Source organism: Podarcis muralis, chromosome 11 (assembly GCF_964188315.1).
Source record: "Podarcis muralis chromosome 11, rPodMur119.hap1.1, whole genome shotgun sequence".
Lineage (NCBI taxonomy): Eukaryota > Metazoa > Chordata > Lepidosauria > Squamata > Lacertidae > Podarcis > Podarcis muralis.
In genome coordinates, this window is record NC_135665.1 from 48,404,649 (window position 1) to 48,417,293 (window position 12,645).

The 12,645-nt window shown below is 44.9% G+C and overlaps 1 protein-coding gene across 5 annotated transcripts in view; it reads left to right on the forward strand.

Moving 5' to 3' along the window:
• FYB1 (FYN binding protein 1) overlaps positions 1-12,645 on the forward strand; it is a 55,239-nt gene that overhangs the window by 11,783 nt on the left and 30,811 nt on the right. For 3 of the 5 annotated variants that reach the window (XM_077936411.1, XM_077936412.1, XM_077936413.1), the window contains exons 1-3: positions 138-579; positions 2,172-3,303; positions 8,512-8,668. In XM_077936411.1, the coding sequence (XP_077792537.1) occupies positions 529-579; positions 2,172-3,303; positions 8,512-8,668 (1,340 nt within the window). In that variant the 5' untranslated portion in view covers positions 138-528. Of the gene's footprint in view, positions 1-136; positions 580-2,171; positions 3,304-8,511; positions 8,669-12,645 lie in introns of those variants that run through there. The other 2 variants (XM_077936410.1, XM_028749113.2) reach the window with 2 other exon arrangements.

Below are 12,645 nucleotides of genomic sequence, written 5' to 3' on the forward strand. Positions count from 1 at the left end.
GCTATTTCATCCAGCGAATTCACGGGACAGCCCATAATTTATTTATTTCTCTTTCTTTTCTTTTCTTTTCTTTTCTTTTTTCCAAATTTTTTTATTAGTTTTTCAGATTTATAACAAATATAACACAACACAAAATAACAAAACGTGTTAAAAAGAAAAACAAACAAACATATAAAACTTCTTACATTTAAAAATCCAACTTAATTTCCATTGTTAAATGATTTCCTCAACTCTTCCCTAACGGATTTTCATTGAGTCTCATTTTAGCAATTTTCCAATATCCACTTTCTAATAGAGACGGGACAGCCCATAATATCTTGTGCTGTATTCACCACCCTCTGTAGGCACTTCCTATCAGATGATGTCAAACCAGCGTACCACACAATGATGAAAGGACACTTTCTATTGTTGACTTGTAGAAGGAGATCATCAAATGTTAATAAAAACAGAAAGTAATGTAAAATCCTGAAGTAGGAAAGGCATTGCGTCAGAAAGTGCCAGTAAAAGTGCTGCAGGGCAGAGCTGGCTATGGTGGTGATGACGATGGTGATGGGTGGAGAGATGCCAACAGTTTCCAAGGTGAGAAATGAAAATGCAACAAGAATGCCCCCTAACACCATAGCTATAGATTGTTGCATGCTCCCCACTTCCCCTAGTGTTGAGGAGGTCCAATCGCAGCACTGTTGAGTGCAGTGTTCCTCCCTTCGGATGAGGGAGTCTTTGAGGTTAACAGCATGTTTGTAATGTAGGCTTTTTTCGCTCACAGATATACAGGTAGAGCAGGTTTGGTCTGCTACTCAGTTCCTCTGCTCTGTTATACTGTACTTGGCTGCTGCTTAAGACAGACATCCATCTACCCACCACCTGCTAGCTCCTCTACTTGTCACTTTAAAATTTCCTATAAAGCCAGTACCATTTCCTCAGTCTGTCTGAAATTTCAGAGCTCTGATACCTTTGAGGAATGGGAGACTGTTCAGATAGAAAACAGCAATGTTACAAGCAACAGAAGCCTACCTTGGTCACCCATCAGTGGCATTGGATTTATGGAAATAAACAAACTAGCTCCTAAACAATAATAAAATGAGTGCAATTGTGATAAAGAAGGGCAGCATTCAGCTAGGTTTCAGAGTGGACCTGTTGAGATTAATGGACCAGGTTCATTAATTTCAATGGGTGTGCTATGAGTAAAAAATTAGCTGAATAAATTAAATGGTTTAAACTTTTAATAGTGGGAATGAAAGGAGTAGTGAAATGATTTCTTTCCCCTTCACAAACTCCTGTTTACTTTTGCATAAATAAGTGAATGGTTGTGGCAAAAGTAAATCACCCATGATTCATTGTCACGTTCCAACATTTACATGATTTCTAGACTGGTATAAATAGAAACCTCGCAGGTCTTAATGTCTCATCCTTATGAGGTCAACCTGATTTGATAACTCTTCAGTTGGCACATTCTCTTGTGCTTCATGGACCACTCTGCCTTGAAAATCTACAGGTCCGTGTTTCAAAACGGGATGAGTGTGTGGCACATGCTGACCTGCACATTCATTGCCCCACAGGGCTTTTATGTCAAGTCTCTGACTTCATGCTTCTTAGACTGGTTCATGCTTCAGTCTACAGTGCCAGTTTACAGCTTGCTACAACCTACAACCATAAGAAAGTCAAAAACTGTCTGCTGCAATCAGCATGTGTGCAGGTTTCATGTTGGTGGGTAGCATGAAATGTGAGGTAAGGAAGGCTTGAACTCACCTCACAAGGCTGTAAGGTCGCCAACAACATATGCACTATGAGAGGACAGAACTGCTGGGTTTAGCAGTATCACTTGCTACATACATTTTAGGTCATAATATCACTTCTTTGTTCCGCAAATACGTTGGGAAGGGGGAAATTTCAGCAGACATAGCAAGGCCAGATCCAGTCAGCAAAACTGCTCGTCTGCAGCAAACGCCTTGAAATAATACTTTAACCACAACGAGTATGTAGCAAAATGTTGAACATCTTTAGCCATACAGGAAGTTGAATGCTGGATATCTCTAACCAATCAGGAGCCTCGCAAGCCTCAGACCAGGAAACCCATTGCAAGTACAGTATATGCGAACGTTACTGCAAACAACTTCTCACTCGGCTTCTTCATCTTTATTTATTTTTTAATCTTCTTTGTGCGTTTGTAGGATGGCAAGACAAATGTGAAGTCCATCATGGCAAAGTTTAGCAACAACCCAGCCGGGGAGGTTGACAGCCGGCAAGGCAGAGCAGCAGGACAGCCGTCGTTGGTGGCGAGGACTGCATTTGAGAAATTTAACAACCTGGAAAATGCCGCTGCACCTCCCAGACCCAGCAACATCCACAAATCTCCATCTTTTAAACCACCTTTGGGCACCAAACCTTCTGTTCCTGACACATCGGACAAGGACCCAAAGCCACCCCATTTGAAGAGCAATGCAGTGGCCAGCAAGGTTGCTGCCCTGGCGCAGGCAGCTAACAGGGAAACGAATGAAAAACCTGGATTTCCTAGGCCTTTGGGTCCCAAACCTACCGACGGACTAAAAGCTGAATCCAAGCCATTGTTCCCAAAGCCTCCTGACAACAGATTGTCTGGTTCCACGGCACCAAAAAATGAACTCAGGCCGCCGGGGCTACCCAGGTCGAATTTTAAACCTGAACCTCAAGGAAACGAGACAAAGCCTGTTTCTCAAATGGCAGCTGGATTTAAAGAAAAAATAATCGCGGCCTCGCAGGAGAATGACCCCAAACCTCCTTTTCTGAAGCCAGCCCTTGGGAAGAAACCAGGTCTACATCCTGTCCCCAATGAAGAAGCTCCCAAGAAATACCCCTCCTTGAATCCGACTTCTCCAAGCCCACTAGGCCTCAAACCCAAACCCAACTCATTTCTAATGGCCAAGGATGTCGAAGGAAAGAGAGACAATGGGGTGGATTCCACAGCCAGCCCTTTCCCTGGTGTAGCCTTGAGACACGTCGCTGACAAGAGCAGCCTGTCTCCGGCCCTCCCAAAATCTTATGGGCAGCCAAACAACGAAGAAGCAAGGCCAAGTGTGGCCAAGAATATTTTCAAAGTTTCTCAAGAGGATTCTGGGTCAACTTCTGGAGCACCTAAGTTCACTGGTCTGCCCAGGGCGACTACGACAGGACCTTGGGATAGTAACTCTGAAAAAGAAGAGAAGGACAAGAATTTGCCAAGACGGAAGGCAATCCCTCCACCAGTCAAATTAGGTCTGGCCCCACAGAAACCCAGCAGACCTCCAACGGTGAACCTTGAAAAATTCAGGAAATACACCGAAGAAAGTGAGTTATTCATCCCCTATTTGCTGTTGGTTTTATGCAAGGTGGGGGGAAAGCTCCTCTATGCTAGTGGGGGGGGGGGATATAATAATAATAATGCGCCATGTAAAAAATATTTCTCCAATACATCTTGTACTGAATTGTGTTTTATTGCGTAGTAGGGAACGTTCCATTGTCACTGATTCTCTCACTCTGTTGATTACCTGGAGCTTTTGACTGGGCCACGCTAGATATTTATTTCATTTATTTACCAAAGTGTGTATACTGCTTGAATTGTAGTAAAAGAGATGGGTGCAATTTTACCCTGATTGCACTTTTTAAACAGGGAAAATGGCATCCACAGAGCTGATTGGGAGAGGAATGTGTTACCCTTTCCCCATTTCCCCTTTTCCACTCCAAGCTGCCCCTAAGGACTCTCCCACCTTGTGAAATTCCCTTCTTAATGTGTGCTTGCCTGCACTGGGAACTTCGTGAGGGAGGAAACCCTGCTAGATGTGGCGATTTGGAAGGATGGAACAGTAGCAAGAGAAAAGCTTAAGCACCTGCTCACTCTATGCCGACACCCCCTCTGACTTTCTGATGCCAAATCATCACTCTGGATATTGCTTTTCCTGATTAGAAAGCAGTTTTGAGGAAAAGTTATATACAGTCAATGATATTTTTTTTCCAGGCGGAGAGAGGCTAAGTAGAACAGTGAAAGGTGGGGGACACAGCCTAGTTTCTCACAAAAAATGAAGAAGAATAGTGTGCATACATTTTGTCTCATATCTCATGTTCTACGAACGCAAAAAACTCTGAAAAATGGGGCTTCTGGTCCATGTGGGGGTGGAGGGTGCAAATGTCCCTCTCCTGCTCTTCTGGGTGCCCATGTATGCCTCTGCGTGTAATATGTAGCCTAGACCACCAGCAGGAAGGCTAGAAGTAGATATGGGGATGAAAAGTCCAGTAATGTTCATTTATCCTAAGGGGCAGCAGGGTGGGGGCAGAGGGGAAATCAGTGTACAGTGGTACCTCTGGTTATGTATTTAATTCATTCTGGAGGTCCGTACTTAACCTGAAACTGTTCTTAACCTGAAGCACCACTTTAGCTAATGGGGCCTCCCGCGGCTGCCACGCTGCCACCGTGCGATTTCTGTTCTCATCCTGAGGTAAAGTTCTTAACCCGAGATACTATTTCTGGGTTAGCGGAGTCCGTAACCTGAAGCGTATGTAACCTGAAGCGTATGTAACCCGAGGTACCACTGTACAGCCTTTCTGAACCTGTCCCTGTTTGGAATTAAAACAGGAAAGTCTCAAAGCTTTCTCATGTAGAAAGCTTCCTTCATGTTGAAAACAAAAGTAAACTAGCACATCAGATAGAATTTTAAGGAAGGTTGCCACAGGGGCTTTTGGATGTGTGGAAACATTTAAGTTAATGCCATCCCCCATCTATGTTCTGAACTGGCGAAGTTCCAGAAGGATCAACCATCTGCCTTTTCCAAATTTGTGAACCCCCATTTTACTGCTTCGGACTTCCAACAGTCTTGGTGGCCACAATATTAGAAGTGAAACCAGGACAGAGCTCCTGTGCCTGCGATAGCTGAATGGCAAGTAGAAAGCTGGCCAGTTTAACATTCCCCCATCGTTGCACCTCCATAATCAGGAACACCTGTTGAATGCTGTATAAATGCAAGCTACTCCTTATGCTAACTATCACTTTAAACTTCCTATTATTTTATGCTGCATCATTATCTCAAATTAAATGCACAGAACCTGTTGTGTTCCTCCCTAAACTTTCACTTTCAACTTCTTGTTCTTAGTTTTATTTTATTTTTACTTTTTTCCCGGACACTTATTACATAACTCGCTAGGCTTGCTGTTGAATCGCTTTCTATAATATTTCTAAAAGTTTGTTCTGTTTGTTTATGGAGGGGAAACATACAAATACATTTTACCAAAAAGTGTGCTCCTGGATGCTATTCGCCCCAGGAAGGGGGGGGGGGGGAATGGGCACTATTATTATTTTTAAACATCCATCACCATGAAAGATGCATAGCCATACTTTTGTTTTCACCGTTATAACAGTTTTGTGCTGCTTTTAATGCATGTGCTATATAAATCACTTTTGAGTTAAGAAAAAAAAGCAACTTATACATGAAATTATGAATAATTTAAATATCTATTTATAAGTGTATTTCTACATGTGTAGCGTATATATGTTTCTGGGTTGCGATTTTTCTTTTTTTAAAAAAAATATTGCTAGAACTAAGTCTTCCTGCATTTAAATAATTTTCGTTAACTATTTTTAAGAATTTGTTTTTAAAAAAATATGTTTATAGTTATTAATTTATTGGAGTTAACTGCACATTAATTTTGCAAGTAAATATATTTAAATAAAAGATGGGGGAAGTGGGTGGACTTTGTGTTTTAATTGTGTAAGACGACTGCTCTTCACTTGCTTCTTCTATTGTCATGTACGTATTAAGTTTGAACTTGTTTTAACTTCACTGTTTGTCTTGCCCCTGTCTCTTATTTATCTCTATTGCTTTCTCTCAGCTCTCCACCTTACTCTTAAAGGTAAAGGTACCCCTGCCCGTACGGGCCAGTCTTGACAGACTCTAGGGTTGTGCACCCATCTCACTCAAGAGGCCGGGGGCCAGCGCTGTCCGGAGACACTTCCAGGTCACGTGGCCAGCGTGACAAAGCTGCTCTGGCGAGCCAGAGCCGCACACGGAAACGCCGTTTACCTTCCCGCTAATAAGCGGTCCCTATTTATCTACTTGCACCAGGGAGTGCTTTCGAACTGCTAGGTTGGCAGGTGCTGGGACCGAGCAACGGGAGCGCACCCCGCCGCAGGGATTCGAACCGCCGACCTTTCGATCGGCAAGCCCTAGGCGCTGAGGCTTTTACCCACAGCGCCACCACACTTTAAATACTAATCTCACTTACTAAACCCCTTATGTATGGATCTTTGGCACTTTAAATACTCAGCTGTCTCCTTTTCGTCCTGTTTTAAGGAAAGCTTATCTCTGTCCCTTGGCATTTCCTCCTTGATGTACGATTTGATTGCTTTTCATTTTACATTGATACATTATTGTATATAGCCTTTGCCGTGCTCCATCCCAGACACCAGGTCTGACAACAGCTTATGGGAAGCAAGCTGAAAAAGAACAGGGAAGGGTTGAACATCATTGCGCGTCGAGGTCCCCAAGACACCCCAAATAAGAACACAATGACACTTGATTTTTGTTTAAGGTTTTTGGCATAATTTTGGCCACAACTTTATCAAAAATACAGCAATGTGAGTGGTTGCTTAGGCATTGGTAGCAACTAACTGACCCCGCACGGGGACAGCTCTGATATTCGCACCCCCCACAAAGTCAGAAAGGGTAAGTTACCTTAGGAGAGAGACGGGACTGGGAACCATGCCTCACCTCTCCCCAGAATGCTCCCAGGGGCTCTTGCGTGGCCCTAGCCCCTTGCCAGGGGGTTCGGACAAAAGCATGGCGAGCCCCTGGGTTCCTTTAATGGAAAACCCTTGCAGCAGCAGCATTTTGGAGGGGCAGGCACAGCCAAATCCATACCCCTCCACCAACCAATTCCCAAACCAATTCCTAACCGCAACTTTATGTGTTGTGACGATTTGCTACGCAGTAGGCAAAAACCAAATGGCACCAGCCAATTAGCCAAATGGACAACATTCCTACCAGGCCCCTGCCCCAATGGCAGACGACCCCATGACAGGCATAGCAAGGTCAAGCAAACAGCCTAACATTAGGGAGGGAGGGTGGGTGACCCGAAGCACGCGGCGAAAGAGGAAGCTCGTCACTGTGTGCAGTGTATTTAACAAACGGGGCTGTCAATCAATAAATGGCAACATATAAATCTCCCCAGTAACAGCCCGCCCCTGCTTAAAGATGGCCAAACTCTTTTGCCCAGCAACAGTGAGGTATCTTGTCAGCCCCCACCGCAACACGTGCTCTCCATGAGGGAGAACACGCTTTGCTCTATCCAAAGTCCCCTACAACTGCATTAAAGTAAAAAATAAAAATGCAGGGAGATCCAAATCATTGCTCTTTCTATGGCACATTCTCACACTTATATATAAGAGGCGCAGCAGATGCCAGTTACCAGCATTGAAAGACCTACATCTAGCAAGATGGCAACGAAATACAAGCGTCTGTGTATTAAGTAGCATGCAAGAAAAAGGAAACTTCTGCAGACGCAGTAGGAAGTGGATGTTGTTACAATTAAGCAATTTGGGAACTTTTTTATTTTTTAAGCAAACATGCGCCTACTAAAGTTCCCATGGTAAGCTGCTGTTGTTTTAAAATCAAACTGCAAATTGCTGTGGGAATGAGAAGACGACTGGAAGAAAAAGAGAAAGCGAGAGAAACTGAAATGGATAGATTCAACCTTCCCTATCTATCCTTCATGCAAATTGCAATGCTAGGTTCCTCCTGTGTATAAAAATGGAGCTCCCTGTGATTTCCCCCTTAAATATTACAGTGGTACCTCGGGTTAAGAACTTAATTCGTTCTGGAGCTCCGTTCTTATCCTGAAATTGTTCTTAACCTGAAGCACCACTTTAGCTAATGGAGCATCCTGCTGCCGCCGCACGATTTCTGTTCTCATCCCGAAGCAAAGTTCTTAACCCGAGGTACTATTTCTGGGTTAGCGGAGTCTGTAACCTGAAGCGTCTGTAACCCGAGGTACCACTATACAGTTAAGTATAGGGTTAAGTACTTACCATATTTTTCGCTCTATAAGACGCACCAGACCACAAGACACACCTAGTTTTTGGAGGAGGAAAACAAGAAAAAATATATTCTGAATCTCAGAAGCCAGAACAGCAAGAGGGATCGCTACGCTGTGAAAGCAGCAATCCCTCTTGCTGTTCTGGCTTCTGGGATAGCTGCGCAGCCTGCGTTCGCTCCATAAGATGCACACACATTTCCCCTTACTTTTTAGGAGGGGAAAAGTGAGTCTTATAGAGCAAAAAATGCGGTAATTCGTTCTGGAGGTCCGTTCTTAACCTGAAGCACCACTTTAGCTAATGGAGCCTCCTGCTGCTGCCGTGCCACCGGAGCACGATTTCTGTTCTCATCCTGAAGCAAAGTTCTTAACCTGAAGCACTATTTCTGGGTTAGTGGAGTCTGTAACCTGAAGCGTCTGTAACCCGAAGCGTCTGTAACCCAAGGTACCACTGTATAACTTTTTCTTCCCTTGCAGGCTCCAGCAAACCCCATGCGGCAGGTTTACACCCTGTACTTCCACTGCCTGTTTCGACCCTGCATACTACCACCCAGCTGCCTCCACCGCCTCCTCCATCAGCTTCCCATCCATCAGCACAAGCTCCGGTACTTCCCCCAAGAAACATCAAGCCCAGGTATGTCTCTGTGTAAATGAATGTGAAATCTGCGTGGGGGCGGGGAGGAGGTTACATTCTGCTCTCATTTCACGGGGAATGAGGGAGCTTCTGATCTCACATCTATCGAAGTGTCTTCCCCGTACAGTCATCCTGAAGTACTTTGTCTTTGGCACTCATCATGCCCCTTGTTTTCTTTCGCTGCTTTGTGATGAGGATGCTATCCTTGACACAGTCAAGGGACATGGATGGCGCTCTTGGGCTTGCCGATCGGAAGGTCGGCGGTTCGAATCCCCACGATGGGGTGAGCTCCTGTTGCTCGGTCCCTGCTCCTGCCAACCTAGCAGTTTGAAAGCACACCAGTGCAAGGAGATAAATAGGTACTGCTGCAGCGGGAAGGTAAACAGCATATCCTTGAACCCTAGAGGCCATGCAAAAGGCAAACTAGACATAATGCACCAGTAGCCCCCACATTTATTTAATCATCCACCTCTGGACCCCAGATGTTCTTGGACTACATCTCCCATCATCCTCAGCCAGCTAATGTATTTGTGACTATATTAAAATAAATGGGCATAAGCGATTTTTATGCAAATGATCACCCTCTTTCCCCTTTTCTGTAGTGATGCTTAAGCAGCCCCCTATTCATGCCAAAGATGGGGGGTGTCTTTCCCCCCCACACATGAAAGTAGAAAGCTAAACATTTCTCTGCCTTATCTCCCCATAGTTTGTCACCTGAACTTACTGGCAGTGAGCGAGGCCAGGAGAAAAATAAATTCACTGGGCAAGGGAAGACAGTGCACAGAGGAAGGAGAAAGTGTTCTGCCCCCTCATTCACATCACTTTTCATGTTAATATACTAACAATGGAGTCAGGTGCAGAGTAATGATGGCTTTGTAGCCAAAACATGGCTACTGGAAAACAAAAGGGAAAGATCAGCATGATCAGCATAATGCCAAGGTTTGCAGAAGGGGAAAAGGTTAGGGAGGGGGAACACTAGGAGGCAAAAACCTTTAAAAAACAGCCCAGAGCACTTCACACTGCAACATTTTATTGCAGGTAAACATTTTATTACAGGGAAGTAATAGTGCCACTGTATTCTGCTCTGGTCAGACCTCACCTGGTGTACTGTGTCCAGTTCTGGGCACCACAGTTCAAGAAGGACACTGACAAACTGGAACGTGTCCAGAGGAGGGCAACCAAAATGGTCAAAGGCCTGGAAACAATGCCTTATGAGGAATGGCTAAGGGAGCTGGGCATGTTTAGCCTGGAGAAGAGGAGGTTAAGGGGTGATATGATAGCCATGTTCAAATATATAAAAGGATGTCACATAGAGGAGGGAGAAAGGCTGTTTTCTGCTGCTCCAGAGAAGCGGACACGGAGCAATGGATCCAAACTACAAGAAAGAAGATTCCACCTAAACATTAGGAAGAACTTCCTGGCAGTAAGAGCTGTTCGACAGTGGAATTTGCTGCCAAGGAGTGTGGTGGAGTCTCCTTCTTTGGAGGTCTTTAAGCAGAGGCTTGACAACCATATGTCAGGAGTGCTCTGATGGTGTTTCCTGCTTGGCAGGGGGTTGGACTCGATGGCCCTTGTGGTCTATTCCAACTCTATGATTCTATGATTCTAGGTCTCCCTTTGGTTAAAATAAGAACCACAACCCCCTCTCCTTTATGTGTGAATATGTGATTCTAGAAGAAACATATGATCAAATAAAAGTGGGCACCATTCTTGTCTAGTTTGGCCCTATGGCAAGATGTTCTCAGTGTCGGTATTCTAAGTGAGGGTCAAAGATAAGTCTATGAGGCCAAAGTTTTCACCAATTGCAAACATCTTTTGTTATGCAAACATAACAAAAGTAGTCATAAACCATAAATAAAACATCAAGAAATACACAACCAAACGGAACAATTTCTGCATAAACTATGATAAGATCTTAAATAAAGATACAAAAAATAATAATATAAATAACAGCAACAACCCCCTCCCCCCCCCCCAAAAAAAAACATAATTGGTTACCCAGCCTAAGAATCTTTTCAGCGATTTCAGCTTTTGTAGCTGGAGTCAGTCTGGGCCATGCCATCCCGGCAGGGATGCAAGGCAGGGAGCAAATCTGCCTGGACTCACAGCCAAGGGCTCTCACACATTTTGACACTGAATACTAATTGCTGGAGAGCACAACTGGGGAGAATGCTATTGCACTTGCAGGCTTCCCACTGGTACCTGCTTGGCCACTGTGGAACAAGATGCTGCACTTGGTGGACCTTTGGCCTGATCCACCAGGCTCCTCTTATGTAATTACACACATGCACTCACTCACATATGCCTTGCTATATGATGCTATCGGAATGTATGGAGGAGTAGGATTGCATGTTGCTGAATGGCCTCGATGGATTCAGTATATGAGGTCCAGCGCCGAGGGCCTTCTGGCGGTTCCCTCCCTGAGAGAAGTGAGGTTACAGGGAACCAAGCAGAGGGCCTTCTCGGTAGTGGTGCCCGCCCTGTGGAATGCCCTCCCATCAGATAGATGTCAAGGAAATAAACAACTACAGTGGTACCTCGGTCTAAGAACAGGCCTGTTAACAAACGATTTGGGCAACACACTCCGCAAAACCGGAAGTAGGTTTTCCAGATAGCAAACCATAGCTGTCAACCGTCCTTTATTTGGCGGGAAAGTCCCTTATCCCAGCGCTGTGTCCCGCTGCTGTCCCTTATTGATGATGTCCCTTAAATTTCCCGGGTTTCAAAGGAAGCAGCTTCTCACCCTCCCTGCCTGCTGGCCAGGGAGGAGGGAGGCTCCAACTGTGTTGCTTGGCTGCGTTGCTCACCCAATAAGGAGTTTAAGAACGACTGGGGGGTGGAGCTTGCATGCCTTGTGCCGATCAAATCGGCTGCGTTGCCTGGGGACTCGCCTTTGCACAGCGCTTCCCAGGGGAGAGGTGACGGTGGTTTTCCTTGCTGCATCCCCTTTGCCGGGTTGCTGCGCTGTGGGAACCACCGCTTGAGACTTCGTTTGGCTGCTGGCTGGGCTTTCTGCCTTTGGCTCGGAGGGGCTCAGAAGTTGAGCATACCTGTGTTCGGAAAATCCCTTATTTTGGCTGCTGATCCCTTATTTCCGAGGCTGCTTGTCCCTTATTTTCAAATCTGTAAGTTGACAGCTATGTAGCGAACTTTGCCCCAGAAGAGGAATGGAAGCCGACTGGTGGAAGGGCACCAGCAGCGGGAAGCCTCATTGGGGAAAGCGCACCTCGGTTTAAGAACGCTTTTGGTGTAAGAACAGACTTCCAGATACCACTGTATCCGACTTTTAGTAGACATCTGAAGGCAGCCCTGTTTAGGGAAGTTTTTAATGTTTGAAGTTTTATTCTGTTTTTAATGTTCTGTTGAAAGCCACCCAGAGTGGCTGGGGAAACCCAGCCAGATGGGCGGGGTAGAAATAATAAATTATATTATATATTATATGTCTGAAAGAGACAGTTGTCTTTACTGAGGGCTCCCTGGATGTGATCAAGACCACTCCTTGGTGCACCCAGCTGTAGGTGTGACAAACCTTCCCAATCTCTGCCTTCATCTCCAGATTTCTTGCTGTTGCTACACCCGTTAGAAAAAAAAGAAAATAAAACCTGCCAGGGAAAGGTGTCAGATTCAAACTTAATAAGACGGCAGGCCTGTATTCCTTTACTTAGGACTCCTTGGGATCAGTGGGGGCTAAATCTGTGGGGGTGTCAGGTTTGCATTTTTGGGTATAGAAAGTACTGGTTTAAAGTGCAGAGATCTTTCCTGTTCTAATTAATTCAAGAAGGTTCTAGAAGCTTCTCTGTGTAATACAAACTGGTTCAAACTAGAAGTTTCTAGCTAACAAGCAAGCTCCTATTCTGCCTAGAAACAAGCAGAAAGTTCCCAAAGTTTCAGTTATTCCTTCAGAGAAGCTGAACAGCTGGTTCAAACTGGTTCTGTTATCTCTTTCACTCAAGGTCATGCTGACTATAGGCCAGAAG